The 20,103-nt window shown below is 41.7% G+C and overlaps 1 protein-coding gene across 1 annotated transcript in view; it reads left to right on the plus strand.

The window, feature by feature from the left end:
- SLC17A6 (solute carrier family 17 member 6) overlaps nt 1-15,236 on the plus strand; it is a 49,125-nt gene extending 33,889 nt beyond the window's left edge. The window contains exons 8-12 of the mRNA XM_045015593.1: nt 4,281-4,430; nt 7,107-7,239; nt 9,562-9,672; nt 12,445-12,572; nt 13,844-15,236. Of these exons, the coding sequence (XP_044871528.1) occupies nt 4,281-4,430; nt 7,107-7,239; nt 9,562-9,672; nt 12,445-12,572; nt 13,844-14,179 (858 nt within the window). The 3' untranslated portion in view covers nt 14,180-15,236. The remainder of the gene's footprint in view (nt 1-4,280; nt 4,431-7,106; nt 7,240-9,561; nt 9,673-12,444; nt 12,573-13,843) is intronic.
- The last annotated feature ends 4,867 nt before the right edge of the window (nt 15,237-20,103 follow it).

Raw genomic sequence — 20,103 nt, forward strand, 5'->3', positions numbered from 1 at the left:
GGGTGGAGAGGAAAAGGGTAAAAGAAACAATTGAGTTAACTCCACTCAAAATAGATGTACTTATTCTAAACAATTCAACTCTCCAGAAAACAAATTCCATCAGAAATGTCTGTATGGCTCGTGCTATTACATAAAGCACGAGCCATACAGTCCCCTCCTTTTAATGGGACTACAATGGAGTAAAGGACTGCTCTGTATAAGGGCGACAGTGGATCAAAGCTCAAGATCATCAGAAAAGTGGCCTATGCCAAATGAAAAGGGTTTGAGCTAACTTTTTCACATAGTTGGCAAATCTCATGAAGCTTCCATTCCTTTAGCTACCATGCCCCAATTATCCCCCTTTGCAGCTTTCTTCACTTCTTTGCTAGCTTCCCAAAGCATCTTTCTGCTCCCTCTGCATCATCCCCCTCCCTACCTCAATCCAATCCTTGCTATGTACAGATGTCAGGTGCATAGCCTAATTTATGTCCAATGAGTTTGTTTTTGCACAATAATACAACAAATACCATGCTGTGGAATCACTGATGTTCAGTTAATCCGTTGCATTTTTCAGTTCTTTTTTTTAAATCAGTGTTTAAAAGTGGCCTATACTAGGAGTGATTTTGAGGATATTCCTTTAGGATCCATGCTGTCTCCCTCACAGGTGCAGAATAGCTGCCATAGAAGGGACCTTGAAGGTGCTAATCCTCTTTGGAGCAGCATTAACTCCTAATCAGACATTGTCTCTGTGAAGTTTTCCTGATATTTCAGAGAAAGCAGGAGCATGCTGTGGACTGAGTGTTTCTCCCTTACACTCCACTCCAGATCTAATGCCTCACCACATGTGAAAACCCTGGGGGTTGTTGGGCTCTTAATGAGGTTTCTATAGGTCTAGCGCAGATGACAGTGTTTCTGTTTCCTTCCCATTCTATCCCTTCCCAACCATTTGACTGTTAAAACGAGGAACAGCTGAAGTAGAGGAGAAATTAGGCTACACAGTGAGATTCTGAGAAGTAGAATCAGATAGGGTTGCATCACCATCTGGTCTAAGTTCAATTTGTCTGAAAGCTTATGTATTGAACCGAGAGAAGCTCTCACAATTCTGTGCCTCCAACTATTGTTTTTAAATCATAGTATATAGCTTAACTGCAGAGATGTAGGGGGATAATAGTTCTCACCTTGCTACAGCTTTGAGAAACAATTGTAACTTCATTACCTAAGGTTCATTTCAAGAAGAAGTCCTCCTGATTCTACTGAAGTCTCTTTCCAGTTATAATAAACACACTTTCAATGAACAGCCCTTTGGGCCCTGTGTAATTTGACATTGTCCTATACAGGTTTACATCTCAGAGAACCCTATGAAGTCTGGTATGAAATGGAGACATTTCTAACAGCCATTAAGTAAACCTGCTATGCAAAATGAGCACTTTTCCATTCCTTTCATTTCTAAAAAGGTTTGAAGAAATAGCTTTACAAATGCTAAATAAAGAAAATCAGATTTTGCTATTTTTTCTTAGCTTTCTAGTCTCCTCTATTACCCTGCCTACCTTCCTAATCCTCCCTTCCTTTATCACTGATTCCCAGAGATCTCTCCTTATAGTGTTTTCTAATGGGGTCAGACCATTTGCTCTTGATTGAGCACAGGCTTAGGCCTCTTTTCCCATGATCAAGACCTTTGAGCTTTGATCCACTGTTGACAACTGTAGTATCCAGTTGAAAATTCAGTGGTACTTGTGCTTCTCAATGACATAGGTGCTTTTGAAAATCCCATGCTTGATGAGAGAAATTTGCTCCAGGTTGAAATTCTAAACACAATATCTAAGGCTTGTGCAAATATTATTTAAAGAGAAGTCAGTATATTCTGCTCAGGTTTGGGTTGGAGATTTCCTGTTTCATTTATTTGTACTTTAATTATTCAAAACTAGATTCAAAATTATATTTGGAAGTGATTAGTCTGTATTAATGGCTTAATTTCTTTTGATATGTGCAGTATGACATTCTTCCCAGGGCATTCACCAGGCCCTCCTCACCAATTAAGTCTCACTTAACCCTGTCTAAGGATCATAAGTGGAACTTAATAGGTGCACAGGGCATTGCACATACTCTGTGTATTAGAGTGAATTTCACCACTTTCGTTTGGAACCATGCCAGTTTTCAAGACCTAATGGACCTAATCCTACCCTCAGCTGCACCCTTTGAAGTAATTTCCATATACTCATATACAGACAGATTCTGCAGTTGTCTCAACACAGACAGGAAGAAACCTGGGCCAATGTGGAGCTCCAGTCAAGTCACTGGGTCCTGGATCAACAAAAGGACTTAAATGTTATGATAGTGAACATCACAATGCCTAGAAAAATCACAGGAACAACCATGTGATCCACAAAGCCTGAACTGTGTGCCTAGACTCCTTATACAATGCATGTGGAGAGACAGTCACTTAAGCATATGATCCACAAAAGCCAACATACTAGGTAGGGTGTCACCTAGATTAACCAATGGGAGATGCTGAGGGGAGGGGTGTGTCCTAAACCCTGCCAAGAATTAGATGCCTAAATTGCTTCTTGTAAGAATGAGTTAGGTACCTACCTATTCATTCCACATACTACAGCAGGAGGAGGAAGTTGTTTTGGTGCCACCTACCTTTAATCCAATTATTAGAGCACTCCCCTGGGACATAGGAAACCAAGGCTCAATTCCCCCCTCTGCCTGAGGGAGGACCAGGATTTGAACAAGGAACTTACATACCACTCAGAGGCACGTGTTAATCATAGAGCTATAGGATAGTCTAATGGGGAGCCCTCAAACTCTCCTGTTGAAGGTGCTCCACTGTGTTTAACTAATTAAAGAGCCATTGGAGCAGGTGTGTGCCCTAACCATCAGGCTATAGAGTCATTCTGTCTCTCTGGCCCAATGACTATTTAAGTCTTTTCCAAAGTGGAATTGCTGCAACAGGCAAAGCTCTGTAGTTCAAGAGGATAGAGTTGTGGTCTTGGAATGCAGAGGTGGAAGGTTCAAATCTTGCTGGGGGCTCTGAGTAGTAATCTCTGCAGAAATTGAAAGAGCCCTATATCAGAATTCCCCCTAACCTGGTGGTTACAGCACTCTCCTGAGAGATGTGTGGAGATCCCTCTTTAAATTGTTTCCTGTTCCTCAGACAATGGTGGAGGCAGAATAGAATCTAAGTCTCTAACATCCCTAGCGGAGTGCTCTAACCACTGAGCTAAATGTCATAAGGTGGGGACCACTTGACAGATTTTGAATGGGACCCAATTTGTTAGGTAGTCACTGAGCATGCCTGCCAGATTGGGTCCCAAGAGTGAGACAGGGGTTCCTCTGCCTATCTTCCCCTAGGTCCTGGATCATTTTGGGACTTAGCTAGGAGATAGGTGTTTGAAAGCCTAGAGTGAGGTGGCAGTGCTCATACCCAGAGGCAGAAACTTAGGTGCTGAGGGAATTTTTACCCTGAAAACTTAGGTTCTGAGTGAGTTTAGGTACCTACAGAGTTTGGCAGCAGTGAAGCAGGAGTTTGGTGGATCACAGCATTGCCTAATATTGGGATTTAGGTGCCTAAGTCTGGAGTTAAGGTGCCTAAATACCTTTGTGGATCTGGGTGTGGGATGCTGTAGGGTTGCAGTGTTGAAATCTGTAAACTTTCAGCAATTCTAAATTCTTTCCCATCCCCCTCCTCCATCAGCCTACATTGGTCAAAATGTATTATTTTAAAAAACTAGAACAAAATGGTGCTTCAGCTGTGACTTTGTTTAAAGAAATTTCCAGAATGTCATAATGAAACTATACAGGCAATTTAAATAGGGTTCAAAATACAGAGCTAGATTCTCAGCTGGTGACGTCACCGGAGCTATGCTGATTTACACCAGCTGAACATATGTCCCAAAGTTTACAATGGAAAAGCCAACTGCCCTTAATGATAGCATTACTACCTGACATTGCTATATTACTTATGACTGGTTCTAATCATACTTGTGTAGATTGAATGAGATTTTTACATAGTATTTGTACAAGAAGAATAGAAATGAATGACAGTATTGAGTAAATTTGAGTTGCTTCACTGAATACTATTGTAGACACCATTTGCTCAGGTTTCTATGCTAAGTCTTTGATCCTCCACATACTTATGCATATATTTTACTTTATAAACATTAAAGCCAATGGAACTACTCATGTCAAGTTAAGCAGCTGTTCCCTTGAACAGTGGCTAAAATAGCATGCATGATAAGGGAAGCTTAATAATCATTAACCAAGAAAATATTAACTGGGCTTTTCTTTCCACATTTCAGAAATTCAAGACTCCATGGAAAAAATTTTTTACTTCTATGCCTGTCTATGCAATAATTGTTGCAAACTTCTGTAGAAGCTGGACTTTTTATTTGCTGCTTATTAGTCAGCCTGCTTACTTTGAAGAGGTGTTTGGGTTTGAAATAAGCAAGGTATTTAATCATAATGTAACATCATATATTTTGAGTAGCAATAACTGAAGAATCATGTTTGTAGATATTTACCTAGAGAGGAAAAATTGTAATGCACATATTTCCCCGTGTTTTATAATTCTTGAAGCTCCTCTCCAGTGCAGAAAGTCACCATTCCTTTTATGTACCAGCATATGTGAGTGAAGTGACAAAACTGAAAAGGGATTGTATCCTTTTGATTAGGCTTAAATTTACACATAGTGCACTCACTAAATTTTTTTTAAGAGGAAATAGTTTATAGTGATCTGTCTGGAGCCATATTGGAACAGGACTTTGCACTGGTATCTGGGGTGGAGCATACAAAATGCCTCTGCCATGTAGACTGCACAAAGGCCCATCACAACTGCAGTCTGTCAGTGCACCCCCTGGAGAGCATGGTGCCCCCAAGACTGTGGGGAAAGTTGGGGAGAAAGTAGGACCATCCGCTTCCACCTCCCTGCACTAGTCTAGTAATAATGGGGACAGCAACCTGCATCATCCAAAAAATAAATAATAAAAAAAAATGGTGCAGCTTGCACAGTCCCCTATGCACTGGGGCATCAGCCAGGAATTGCACCTCCCATTCTCCTTGAGGTTGATGGAGTTATGTATCACCCCTTGCACAATCTGACCAGTAAGGACTGATCCAAAGCAGTCTTTCCATGGAATTCAGTGAGCAGATCAGGCCCTTGATTTGCACATTAGATAGATGGAATAATAATTTATCACCTGTGTGTCTTAGGTCCTATGCTGCAAAGAGTGAACAGAAATTTTTCTTAGCTCAAGTGGTAGGGGCCTGAGGTTTTGGTGCAGGAAGATCTAAACTCTATCCATGTTGTTACAATGAAGGTCCAAGTGTCTATGGTGTGCAGCATGTTGACAACCAGAAAACTCTAGGAAGCCACAGAATTGTTACAGTATTATAGGATACAATCACAATTATGTTATGGCATTCAGAAGTCAGAGATGGGCATGAGCTGCAAAATTCATATCTGAATTCTGCATCACTCACTGTCATAGAATCATAGAATATCAGGGTTGGAAGGGACCTCAGGAGGTCATCTAGTCCAACCCCCTGCTCAAAGCAGGACCAACCCCCAACTAAATCATCCCAGCCAGGGCTTTGTCAAGCCTGACCTTAAAAACCTCTCTCAAAGTTCAGATTGAGTTTTGGGTTTAGCCATCACACAGAAAAAGGGACCAGTGGTGAAATTAGGTCCAGATCCAGGATTGGATTCTGATCACCTCTCTTCCCACCTCCAAAAACTGGTTTTGATTCCACCCCTTCCTTAATATACATTATACAACATTGCAGCTTCAGAGAAAAGTGTGAATGGTCTATGGGAATTTAACACTGCTTCTAACTTTTTCACAGAAGCAGCAATATTAGAAGTTCTAGTTAAAATCCATTGTGCCCTTTCCATTCACTGATGAACAAGCAACATGGCTGCTTATCATGTTTTACTTGTTCTAGTACAGCAGATAAATTAATCTGGAAATTTAAATGTTAGTCTTCATGTGAAGCTATGTACTGTTCAATGTTCTGGGTTAAGGAAATTAGTCTATCTGGGGGTATTCTAAGAACTTTTTTTTAGTTTATGTTTCTAAAGAAACCTCTTCTCTTGGGCATATGATTAGAATGGTCATTTCATATAGAGTTAGTCTAAACATTTCATCTCCAAAAATTATTTTAAGAGCTAGATATTCAAACAATGGTCCACCTATTGTAAACCTAGAAAAATATTTTTGGCACGAGGACCAATATTTTAGCTCCCTCAAATGGAGTTTGTTTACGGACAGTGGTTGCAACTGAAAAGCCAACATTTACCTACAGTATCCTATAGTGGTACCTGAAATACTGCAGCTACTTCCTATTCTAAATATCTGACTAAATTGGAATAACACCTGCTTTCATCAGGGCTGAATCTGGCCATCTGATTAGACTTCTATCTTGTAAACTACAGCAAAATACAGATTTTCACACTTAAGATGGAAAAAGGAGATCATTTTCTGCCTTCGATCATAGTGCATTTTGTAAAAGGAACCACAGAAATGCTGTTCCCTGACATAACCTCATTTTTAATATTATCCTTGGCATACATAATTTATTATGTGTTTTCAGTGAAGGATTTTCTGTCAAGTTTAGTGTGTGTATGGAGCCAATTGTCAGAAAAATACCACTGATTTACATCTGAGTGTGTCATTAGTGTGTAGCTTACATATGATTTCTAAACATGGAGTATTCTGGGCCTGATCCTCAATTCCTTGTACATTACAAAGTTCCATTACTCTCAACAGGAGTTTGAAAGTTCAAGGAATGTAGATCCAGGACGTCTTTGCTTCTTGATGTTTTTTAGTTCTGAAACCCCTGACTTAATTTACCTATTGATCTGTATCCTGTAATGTTTAGTACTTAGAGTTCTGTGCATGATTCCCAGTTTGTCTTGGCTATCCTTTAGAAAAGAAAATGGCAAGTTACAATCATGCACATTGTCACATTTCAGTCATTTAATAAAATAAATCAAGATGCCTGCTTTAAACACCTACCCTGAACTTGTAGAGAATCAATTAAGTAGTTGTTGATTGCCTGATGCTTCAGAAAATTATAAATCAATATTTTATTATGGTGCCAACACTTCCCATTTGTCATTATTTTAGGTGGGTATGTTATCTGCTGTGCCGCATTTAGTGATGACCATTATTGTGCCTATCGGGGGACAGATTGCAGATTTCCTAAGAAGCAGGCAAATTCTTTCAACTACTACCGTGAGAAAGATAATGAATTGTGGAGGTAAGTCACTCTACCTTATGTAGAAGTTTCCCATATACCTTGTATGTGATTTAGAATATAGCCCATAAATAAATTGCATATGTTCATGTAGGAGCCATGGCTATATTAATTATTACTTTCACCTTTTACTTGTATGATAAAGATGTGGCTATTAAACAAATGTGGTTACTAAGTGAAGGTGACCTCCAAGCAGAGATATAAAGTTGTCCGCTTATTCCTTCATATTTCACTCACCGGAGAAATTATGAGGAGGGACAAGGGGACAGTTAGATATTTAAAGGTGCAGATAGTGCCTAGTGAGATTTTCAAAAATGTCTGAGGCGGTTAAGTACCCAAGTGTCATTGAAATCAAGGGGGATTTGGTGACTAACCTGTTTAGGAGCTTTTGAAATCCTATCAGGCCTATCCACATCTGTAGGCACCAAATACCTCTGAAAATCTGGCACAAGATGCCCAGTAGAGTTTCTTTCTCAGGCTCCTTTGCCACTCCTTGATCCTCCCTCTTTTTTCTTCGTGGCCTTTGGGGCACACAGAATTTTACTGAAGGAATGGTAGTGGCCACGCTAGGATGAAGGTTTCATACATGTCTTTCCCTTGCAAATGCTTGTTTTATTTCCTCCTGTCTGTCCAGTTTCTCCTCACTGAAATTCAACCCCTTCTGGTGTAGACATGTGGTAGCCATTACAAAAAGATTACAAAGCAGTGGCTTTAATAGGGAGAGTTAGAAAAGAAAAGTTCACACAATGTATGAAATGGGAAATAGGCAGAATTCTAGTTGTGATAGACTCAGGCCAGTTGGGTACAGCAGAATAGCTGAAGGCAGATATACTGGCCACTGGATTAACAGTTTTCTGTTCCCTGACTGACCAGAGCAGGGGCTGCTCCAGGCTAATGAGAACACCTGACTCTAATTAACCTGTAAAGAGTCAGATGAGGCCATTCAGTTAATGTGACCACCTGACTCTAATTAAGGCCCTGCTGTTACTATAAAAAGGGCTCACTCCAGTCAGGCAGGGGAGCCAGGGAGCCAGAGGAGAGGAAGTGTGGCTGAAGGGCTGGTTACTGAAGACACCCTAAAACATCGTTAAAGGAGCCCTAAGGTAAGGGTGAAGAAGGGAGAAGCAGGAGAGCTGTGGGGAAGTGGCCCAGGGAAATGTAGCAACTCTGGCAGTGAAAGGTTGGCTGCCAACAACTGCTACCATTAGGGTCCCTGGGCTGGAACCCGGAGTAGAGGGCGGGCCCGGGTTCCCCCCAACCCACCACTACAGGAACAGCTCCTGGAAGGGGAAGTCAGGTCCCTGTCAGGACAGGAGGCTGATCAGAGACTGTGGGAGTTCTCTCACCAACCTCCTTGCAGCCTATGATGAAAAGGGCTCAGTAGACTGTAACCCTGGCCCTAGAGAGAAAAGGGCTACGTGGAGGGTCACAGTGAGCCACTGAGGCTAAGCATAAACCGCCTAGAAGCGCAGGACCCACCGGAGCAAGGTCAGAGCTCTGCCACATAGTCTAAAACTTCTTAGAGCTATTTGAAGTTAATCACAGTAGATTAAGGTATAGGGCTTCCCAACAATTCAGTGTGCACCAAACAACATTATTCAAATAGCTGAATACATACAAATAAATACACTATATCACATTATTGACCTCCACAATTGCAGACAGAGTCTAAATGAATAATTAACTAGGGGGGAAAATTGTCCAAGTATGTGTAATTTTTAGCCATCTACTATCAGAGGGGTAGCCGTGTTAGTCTGGTTCTGTAGAAGCAGCAAAGAATCCTGTGGCACCTTATAAGGTGCCACAGGATTCTTTGCTGCTTCTAGTCATCTACTGTATACGTCTGCGTTCCTTTGAAAAGTTGTTATATGCTCTTTGCATTACTCATAGTCTCAATTTCTAGTGACTGGACATATGAGAAGAGAATATAACTCTTACAGTGAGGCTCCTTCAGTTCGAGGATGAAATTCACAATTAGGACCTATGCAGCACTTCAGCCTTTAATACAGATAGCCAAATTTCAGCTGCATAATGGAGGTGCTGCATTTGGATCACTGTGAAAAGAGACATACAGAGACATACAAAAGCTGGTATGCAAACACTGAACAAAGAGGTTATTTGACATTGCAAAAGTGTGTGCTTTCTTGGGGGAAAGAGTTGTATAATTTTAATTCTAATTAATAGGCATTTCTAAAATAATGAAATTTAAAGAATAATGTTTTTTCACTGTTTATCCTAAATGAATACCAGGTCTGGTACCTTACTGCTTGCAGTTTTTAATAGGCAGTTAAAACTGATGTGTGTTTCCTTATATTATTTCCCGAGGTTTTGGTATGGAAGCAACTCTTCTTCTGGTGGTGGGGTATTCTCATAGTAAAGGAATGGCTATTTCATTCTTAGTACTCGCTGTGGGCTTCAGTGGATTCGCCATATCCGGTAAGATACCATTTCTGCTAATAGGGGGAAGTTATTTCATCTCAAGAAAAACATGAGGTCCTCACTCAGTTTTCACTCCATGACATTAAATTGAGTAAGAACCTCAGGATTCAGCCTGGTGTTATTTATTATAATTTTCAGAGAAAAGAACAATGAATACGAGATCTTGTATATTATATTTGCTCAAGTATTTCCATTCCCTGCCCCCATATAGCCTGCACGTGGATAAATGCAAATATATTACTGTAAATTCTGCTTTGGAATCTGCCTTCTAACAATCTAGCTTGAGTTTTACATGTTGTTTCTACTGTGTATTACAAAATAATAAATTTGGTTATTGTTTTCTTGATGTAGTGCATATTCAGAAGCTGCTTTCTCTGTTTTAAGGTTCTGCACAACTTCATTCCTGCCTACATCTCAGCACTCATACTTCCCTTCTCGTGCACTTGGCATTACCGGGGTCATCTGCCTTTGCCTCATTTTCCCACTGTCATCTTTGCAACCTCTCCCATGGAGGCACAAATGGAGTGAGGCATTGTGACACTCAGCATTACAATGCGTAACTTTTAGGTGCTTAGAAAATCACTGCAATTCACAAAGCTTGAGTTTGACACCTAAGTTCCTATACAATGAATTGGGGGACATAGGCACCTTAGACTGCAATTCACAAAAGCCAGCATGCTTTTGCCTAAGCTACCCAATGGGAGATGATGATGACAGGGGTGTGTGCTAAGTCCTGCCCCTGTCTTGGAGATAGGAACCTATCTCTGCTAGCAATTCTCAGCTGTGAACCTTCTCTTGCAGTTAGGCGCTTACACTGTTTTAGTAAGAGGCTGGCGTGCGAAGGGGAGAGGAGCAGCAGCTCCCTCATAACTTTGAACCCAATGGCTAAAGTATTCACCTGGGATGGGGGAGACCCCTGGTTTAAGTCTCCCATCCACTTCAGCAGGAAAAGGGATTTAAATGGGTCTCTCTTGTGTGAGTGCTCTAACCATTGGGCTATGGGATATTTTGGTGTGCTCCCTCAGTCTCTGCTGTTGAACCCTCAATAAATAATTAAAGAGTCACTGGAGCACAGGAACTGGATCTCTCATCTCCCAGCTGAATGCTTTAACCACCAAGCTATAGTGTCATTGTCACATTTGTGCTCTCGCTCTTTCTGTGCCAAGAGAGAGAGACAGAGAGAGAGAGTGAGCATTCTGTAGCTTGCTATAGTGGCTAAAGCACTCATGTGGGAGACCCAGGATCCAGTCCCCCCTATTTTAATGTCTTTAATTATTTATCCATGATGGAACAGGTTCAACAGGAGACTAAGGAGTTCCCACATCAGACTCATAGCTCAGTGTTTAAAACACTCACTGGAGAGAAAGCAAATCCCTTGGAGGGCTTTAGAGTGGTGGTCGTCCACCTCCCAGCTGAGTACCTTGGCCACTGGGTTAAAACTTATGAGAGAATTCCCCTTTCCCCTCACCCCTGTTGGATGTTGTGTGTTTGTTTGCTTAAGGCCCAGTTCAGTAGGCGTCCTCTGAGCATGCCTACAGGGATTGGGCACCTCACGAGATTTAGGTGACTGAACTATCTTCCCCTTGTTTGTGAATCACTCTAGGGCTTAGGAGAGAGAGAGATAAATGGACACCTAGAGGGAAGCAGCAGTGTGCATGCCCTGAAGCAGAAGCATAGGTACCTAGGGAACTTTTACTGCAAAAACATAGGTGCTGATTGAAGTTAGGGGCATAGGGGTTTTAGCAAAAGTTTTGTGCATCACGGTGGTCCCAAAACTGGGACTTAGGCACCTAACTCCTTTTGTGCACACAAGTCCTTATATCTGGAACAGCCTCCATGGTAATTTATGTTAAACCTTTACTGTCTCCTTATTCAAATCACTCATTAAAACCCATTAATCCTGCAAGACCTATCCTTCTGAAACATAACTTAATTCCATCATTGTAAAACACCTTTAAACCTAGTAACAAACAGAATACCTAACTAAGAGAACTTTGTAGTGTATCCAGTGTTTACCACAAACTTTCTGTAAGAAATTGTGCCCTGAAAGGATGTATTATACTTTTTTTTTAACTGTTTCCCCCCCTACACCATCTATCTTTTTTTCCGATGCCTAGGGATCCTGGTATTCAAATTCTGTTTTCATATATTTTTGGTGTTTATTTGGGGGAATTTTAGAATCTTGTAACTTCTTAGAAACACTTTTCCCCCTCTAAGATTCTTTGAACAGTGGCAGCCTACATTTGAAAAGAATTTGCTTGTTAGAGCTGCAGGAAATAAACACAATTTTTAAAAAATCAAACAAATATGAAATCTTTTTAAAATAATCTCCTTTTATTGATCTTATCTTACCATCCCACACAAAAACAGCCATTACTCTGATGCTTTGTGTGACCAAGAAGAGAAATGTGGAGGAAATGAAGAGGAAGTGACACAGGATGTAACAGGAAGTGACACGCAAAATCTGTCATTTACAACATGAAAGGAGTGTGAATTACATTGCAAGTCCCTCTCTGAGAACTTCCCCCAAAGCATTATCATTTTGTCGGTTCAATTTCCCTCCTCAGAGTTTTTTTTTAAACAGATTTTTTTGGGAAAAAATAGTTATAATTTTATAAGCTGTTTTCAGTTTAAACTTAAAACACAAATCTGTCTCATATATTTTAGTCTTACTTCACATTTTCCTGTAAAGCACCCCAAAAATGGCTCTATATAAATGGTCATGGACACATTCTATGGTGGGAATGCACATTTGTATTTGTGTTGCAGGATTCAATGTCAACCATTTAGATATAGCCCCAAGGTATGCCAGCATCTTAATGGGAATTTCTAATGGAGTTGGGACATTGTCTGGAATGGTTTGCCCTATAATTGTTGGAGCAATGACAAAGCACAAGGTAAGCTGTAATGTGGTTTTCAAATAATTCTCATTAAATTCAAGACGAGCAGTTTAATTCCACTAGTATTAAAGACAAAACCCATTCCTAAACTTACTTGCCATATCCCTTAACTTCTGGCTTTATCCACTAACCATCCAGCACTTTGACTTCCTGGAAATCTCTGAGCAACCTTCATCGTATGCCACCTCAGTCAGAAGTCTTCCTTGGCTTCCTCAGCTCTGTTGAATTTCCCAGACTGTTACTGTTTTTATTTGGATATGTATTACCCTCTCTTAAAGTAATCAGTTCCTTCATAAAGAAAACATCACCTTCCGGCACACACACAAGTATTTAAATTGTTTAGATATGTGTCAAATTTGCTATTAATTTTATTTCAAGTATGAATTTGTACATTTTTTAAAAAACAATATTTAAAAAATATTCCTGGATCAAATAGTCCTTGAAACTTTTCATAACTAAAAGTAAAGTCCCAAAAGGAGGATAAGGTCTAGTGACTGACAGTACTCATGGAAGAGAGAACAAGTGTAGTGTTGGGGAAAGCGATAATAAAGCTGAATGTATTGGAAGCAGTGCATTTGTTTCATGATACTCTGAAATATAGTGATGTTTTCCTTTATTAACTGGTTAACATTTTTCATAGGGACTCTCTCTTATCCTCTTTGATGTCAATGGGTGTTTGCCCATAGTTTTCAATGGTTCCAGGATTTAGGCCTAGAACTGGAAACAACAGTCCAGATTCTTTGGTCTAGCTGAGCAGTGCTTGACAAAGATTTTGCATTTCCCCAATACTGGGGCCAGTCTAGTCCATAGCGTATGTTAGGGTAGTTGGTGGCAGGACCTCACCAGCAACACTCTTTTCCTTTCAGATGCCAGCAGGTGGGATTCCTCAGGCAAAGTGATATTTCTCATGGTACTAAATATGCTGGCTTTCCAGTTGTTTTGCACTACACTCAGCAGTGTAAGAGAGTCAAAACAGACCTGAGTATTGGGTCAGATATTTTGGTTAGCTTGTCACATTAACTTGTGCATACGAATTAATGATGGTGGAGGTGACTTTTCATTGATTTTTTTACAGAAGTTAGCCAATAAGTAAGAGCAATATCTTGTAGTTGTACAAATTGAACTTTTAGACTAGGATTATCAAAGGAACTTGAGGGAGTTGGGCCCTTTTGAAAATTACAACCTCAGTGCCTTAATCAGCCCTTTTAGTTCAGAACAGCTATCAAGTCTGTGCTGCTATTTTGACTTAGCAATACTCTTCTTTACAGACACGTGAAGAATGGCAGTATGTCTTCCTTATTGCTGCTTTAGTGCATTATGCAGGAGTTATATTCTATGGCATATTTGCTTCAGGAGAGAAACAACCTTGGGCTGACCCTGAACAGACAAGTGAAGAGAAATGTGGTTTCATTCATGAAGATGAACTTGATGAAGAGACAGGGGACATTACTCAGAATTACGTAAATTATGGTACCACTAAGTCTTATGGTGCTACGACCCAGGTCAATGGTGGTTGGCCAAATGGGTGGGAGAAGAAAGAAGAATTTGTACAAGAGGAAGTCCAAGACTCATTCAGCCATAGGGAAAGAGAAGATTATTCATAACAAATCTCAATATTGGATATATTTTGTAGTGTTTGTGATTAAATTCATTGTGATTGTTTGCACACAAAGAATGTGGTATAAACATGTAAACACATATCAGGAAGGTCTAACTATTTTAAAAAAAAGGTTACCATTAAAGTGCAATCTGTATGAATTGTGATAGGTCATCACCTCCACTCGGGTGTATCCATTCTATAAACATTAGAGTTTTAAGGGTTTACTGGTCAAAACTATAGAGGCAACTAGATACTTTCAGTATACATGAGCTAAAGCTCAAAATTAAGGATTAAAGCACAACAACCAACTAAGTTGGCACATCTAATAGTCTGTTTAGAAAGCCAAAACTACTTGATCTTTAAAAAATGCACTTATATATTTGTTACACTGTATTGGAAGAGATCATAAACTGATTGTGTTAAGTATACACGTTTACTCAGTAAAATGTAGAGATTGTGTGTTTGATCTAAGATAAGGACTTTCTTCAAGAAGAAAGGATTCAGTCCTAGACGTCTATAAGGGTTTGACACAGTTCTCTTCAATGGGAATTGGATCATGCTCTAAAAGAACTAAATAAGGCATACTGTATGTTTATTGTGATTACATGCTGCAGGCTACTCTGTGATAAATAAAGGAATTTATTTGGGTGTTTTATATCAAATGTTTAGGCAAAAATTCTTATTTGTATTCTTTACAGAATATAATGAAATTATAGTATGTGTCACATTCTTCCTCACATTTACCAACCAGTATAAAAACAACATATAATGTTCAATCTGAATTTTCATACAGACTGTAAAACAACCTTTGCAAGAAATACTTTCAGCGTATTTTTAGTTATAGTAAATTACTTTGTACTGGTTGCAAATCACTTTAGAAGAAAAAGATATACCCTACAAAAATATATGCTCCCCTCCAGATAATCCAAAGTAAAAATTACCAGGAGCAAGTAGCCCTACACAAAATGGATGTATTTGTTTTGCAGAATATTTTGAACTAAATGAAAGAAACAGAAAATAATTTAATCATCCTTCTTCTCTTGATAGTTTTCCTATTTTGTCATACTGTAGCACAGTTGTATAAATAGATAAGTTTATTGAAGATACTGTAATTATAGAAAATGTTATTTTACAAATCCCTGAATTCAAAAATGTATTTGTCAAATAGAATTATAATGAATGCTGAATATGAGTAACAATCCTCACAATAAACCAAAGTGGCAAATAACTAGTGATGGATTTAGGAAGAGTATTACTTCTACTTTCATTATGCTTGTCTTCTCTTAGCATAACTCAAGAAGAATTGCAACATTAGTGTACCAAGCAATAAGTGCAATGCATTATAAAGTGCATAATCTTTTAGTCTATATAGTACCTTTATATTAAGCTTGTTGTAGACATTTGGGATTGTTGGGATTAAAACCAAACCAAACCAAATTAAAGTTAGCAACACTTGACCGCTTCTTAATGCTCTAAAAATGACAATGGTGATCCATTTCCCAACTCAAATCAAATGATTATCATTGTATGTAACAATCCATTCTGGATTTTTTATCTGTTCATTGTATTGTGCTAGTGATTGGAGGCCCTGCTATTGCAATATACAACTTGAGGATTGTTTCTTCTTCTTCTTTTTTTAAATGCAAATTATACCTTGACCTTAAGGGGAAAAAAATATTTTGCTTTGTGCCTCAAAGTGATGTAAAACGTGACCATAGCTTTTGCTGTGTTTAATGAAAACATGTGGACTGTGTCACTTTTGTTGCTGCAAAAAGTGTTAATAAAATGCTCTATTTATCCTTTTATATAAAAAAAAAGGATATTGTACTCTTTTTTTGGTTGTTTGGGATGCAGAGAGGTATGAACGACTTGAATCATGTTACTACAATTACTTATTCTGGGGTATGTCATGAGCCCTGCTGTTCACCTATGCAGGGGAGTAAAAAGATATAAAGAGCCTTGTATGGGCTATTCACATCACCTATCTATACAGATGTGTAGTAAGAGAAGCAGCCACTACCAGGTTGTTATTCCCCCTCAGGGCTGCCCAGACGGGGGTGCGAGTGGGGCAATTTGCCCCAGGCCCCGGGCCCCACAGGGGCCCCCACGAGAATATAGTATTCTATAGTATTGCAACTTTTTTTTATGGAAGGGGGCCCCCAAAATTGCTTTGCCCCAGGCCCCCTGAATCCTCTGGGCCCATTGTTCCCCCTTCCTCACTCAGGTAAGTGAGGAGTGTGGAGCAGGGATGGGGAGCAGGTGGAGCAACATGCCAGCCAGGGCTTGCAGAGCTGGCACACAGAAGGAAGTACTCTGTGCCAACAAAAAGACTGGTGCACTTTACTACCCCTCCTGGAATGAATGAGAAGCCGGGCTCAGACTGTGACTCGCGGAGCTGAAACCGTTTCCTGCCCTGTTTCTACTATTCTACCCCTTACCTAGGCTAGTACAGTATGTAGGGTTACAATCCATCCCTCTATAGCAGTGGGTCTTAACCAGGGGTACACATACCCATGGGAGTACACAGATGTCTTTCCAGGGGATACATCAACTCATCTAGATAGTTGCCCAGTTTTACAGCAGGCTGCATAAAAAGCACTATGAAATCAGTACAAACTAAAATTTCATATAGACAATGACTTGTTTATACTGATCTATATACTGTACAATGAAATGTAAGTATAATATTTATATTCCAATTGATTTATTTTATAATTATATGGTAGAAAAGAGAAAGTAAGCAATGTTTCAGTAATAGTGTTCTGTGACACTTTGTATTTTATGTCTGATTTTGTAAGCAAATAGTTTTAAAATCCGGTAAAACTTGAGGGGTAGGCAAGACAAATCAGACTCCTGAAAGGGGTACAGTACTCTGGAAAGGTGGAGAGCCACTGTTCTTGTATCCGACGAAGTGGGTATTCACCCACAAAAGCTCAAGCTCCAATACGTCTGTTAGTCTATAAGGTGCCACAGGACTCTTTGCTGCTTTTACTGTTCTATAGACAATCTCAATAGAAAACAGGGAAATTCCACAAGTCCCAGAATGAGGGTGGGTATTTTTTAATAGGAGCTTAATGGTGTTCAATTGATTTTACCCTGCAGGACAGAAGGAATTGTAGGGCTCAAAAAGATTAGGCAGAATGATTTTTGTCCCAGACTTTTCCACTCTCAGGCTAGGCTGGTTCTCAGAACACAGAGTCAGGTAACATTAGAAGTTATATTTAATTGCTTCTGTGGATCAGGGATGTCATGATGGAAACATGCTGAAAGATACAGAAAGCATAATAAATAGCACCAAGAATACTGTGGTATTATGGTAGAAAGTGGACAACTCTGAAAATGCAACTAATTAACAAAATAAAAATCAACTCATCTCAGTTTTCAATCTATCTCAAAGGTTCTGTATTTTCAGGAATTATTTCCTTCACATACTTTAACTAAGTTCAGGCAATATTTTTTCTTACTAGCTTGACATCTTCTCATTTCTTCAAATGGCGGCACTTTAATTTATCTATTAAGTACTGCCCCATTCATCCATGCAGAACTCAGAAACCCAACAATTACCTTATTTTATAGGACTGGGAGAGCTCTGTCAATTTAAAGGAGATTTTTATAGGAAGTGGAATATCTTCTGGTTTGCCAATTCTTTAGAACTATTGAAAAGAGTTCTGCATATTTTGCAAAACTTTCTAGAATGTATGAATATGTAAGACTGGGCAGTGTTGTAATATTCACCCATCATTTAAAAATAATGTATATACCACTTTTCATCTTCAAAGCCCTTTATTAACACTAACCCATTAGCACACAAAGCATCTAGCTGACTTTTTCCTGTCTCTTTAAAAGATATATCCCTTCCCTGAGATTTCTCATTAGTCCTCCATTTCCTTTGACTTTCTCCTCCACTCCATCCCCAGGGTCTCCTGTCTCCAATCTTTCTCTCACCTCCTGGTGCTTTCTAGTCCCCTGAGCATGGGGGAAAGGAATCTATATAGCAGGTGAGGAGGAGGAAGGGCTGTAGGCTTCTTCCCTACAGATCTGGGGTCTGTTATGCCCAGGAGCCAGCCAACAGCAATGTGACCTAGGAGGTGAAGGGGAGAGATAGACGACTGTTTGATCCGGGGGACCATTAAGCAGGAGGAGGGCATGTTTAGGGAAAGGGGAAGCTTTTTCATTTTTAACTCCCCTGGCATGGAGATGGCAGAATTAGGAGGGAAGTGAGAAGGGAGCTGAGGGACATGTCCCCTTCCCTTCCCATCTTGGTTATTATATGTATGCCTCCCTCTGTTTTAGGCTTTAGCCTCACAAAGTATCATTACTTCCCCCGCCCCACCTCTTCAGCCTCTCTTTGACTGTGCTAATTCCAGACCACAAGTCCCAGACCTTCAATCAGTTCCAATAACTTCAGCTGAACTCTGCATAAGCCTTAAGGTACACCTGCCTTGCAAGGTTGGTGCAAGGATATTTTGTGTCCTAGGCAAAACTTCCACCTTGTGCCCCCCTTGCACATTGGTTAATTGAGGGGCAAATCCCAATGAGCCTTTATAGACCCCAGGGGCCAGCCATGCCCAGGGGCTGCTCCCCAGACCAGGTTCCCTCCTCCCTGCCCCCTGAACTCCCCTGGAGGGTGCACAGCCCCCCCATGAGCCCTCCCCACCCCACCCCAGTGGCCTCCGCCCTGAGTCCACGCATTGACTTTGCCGGGCTTGGGCCGCTGCAGCAGCTCGGCAGGGAGGAGCCGCCTTCTGGAGGCACCGGAGAGCCAGAGCATCCCACTTGCGAGCGCCAGCCATGGAGGAGCCAGTGTGGCGCAGGGGGGCAGCAGCCCTGCAAACGTGGCAGTGCTGTTAGTGGGGAGTAACCGCGCCCCCCGCCCTTTCTGCGCAGGCTGTGGCCCTGTGCCCCCCCCGGGGGCTCCTGCAGTCTGCAACAGATGCATGCGAGTGCCGGCCCCCACGTGCCCCCTGGCTTCCCCCCTTTCCTAGAGTTACCATATTTCAACAATCAAAAAAGAGGACGGGGAGAGCCCTGCCCTATCCACTCCCTCCCAATTCCCACCCCCTGACTGCCCCCCTCAGAACACCAAACTCCCCCCTCCTGGGACCCCTGCCCCTAACTGCCCCCCAGAACCCCACCCCCACCTACCTAAGCCTCCCTGTTCCTTGTCCCCTGACTGCCCCCTCCTGAGACACCCCCCACCCTAACTGCCCCCCTAGGACCCTACCCCATACCTGTCCCCCCTTACCCTACCCCTACCAACCCTTATCCACCCTCCTACCCCTAGACAGACCCCCAAGACTCCCACGCCCCATCCAATTGCTCCCTGCCCCCTGACAGGACCCCCAGAACTCCTGACCCATCCAACCCTCCCCCTGTTCCCTGACTGCGCCCTCGGATTCCCCTTACCAGGCCCATGCCGGTCAGATGCTGGCTCCACGTGGAGGCAAAACACGCTGCTGGGCTGCCACGTGCGCAGCCCCTCCCCCACAGAGTGCTGAGGCAGGGGATGGGGGGAGCTCCGGGAGGGGCAGCAGCGATGGTTCACACGGGAGCCACAGAGCCTGAGCATGGCAAGCGGGGAGCTGGGGGGGCGCACGGGGACCGCCACCCACATGTATCTGCTGCAGCCTGCAGGAGCCCACGGGATAGGGAAGGGCGCCAGGCCACAGCCTGGGCAGAAGGGGCTGGGGGGGCGCGGCTGCTCCCCGCTAGCAGTGCCGCTGCCTTTGCAGGGCTGCTGCCCCCCCACACTGCACCGGCTCCTCCATGGCTGTTACTCGCCACCCCCGCAAGTCGACGCTCTGGCTCTCCGGTGCTCCGCTTTTTGGCGCCCCCAACCAGTTGGCGCCCTAGGCGACCGCCTAGTTCACCTAGTGGTTGCACCGGCCCTGCTGCCTTGCCTTTTAATCTTCCCTTTATTCCTGTGCT

Source organism: Mauremys mutica, chromosome 4 (genome assembly GCF_020497125.1).
Source record: "Mauremys mutica isolate MM-2020 ecotype Southern chromosome 4, ASM2049712v1, whole genome shotgun sequence".
Lineage (NCBI taxonomy): Eukaryota > Metazoa > Chordata > Testudines > Geoemydidae > Mauremys > Mauremys mutica.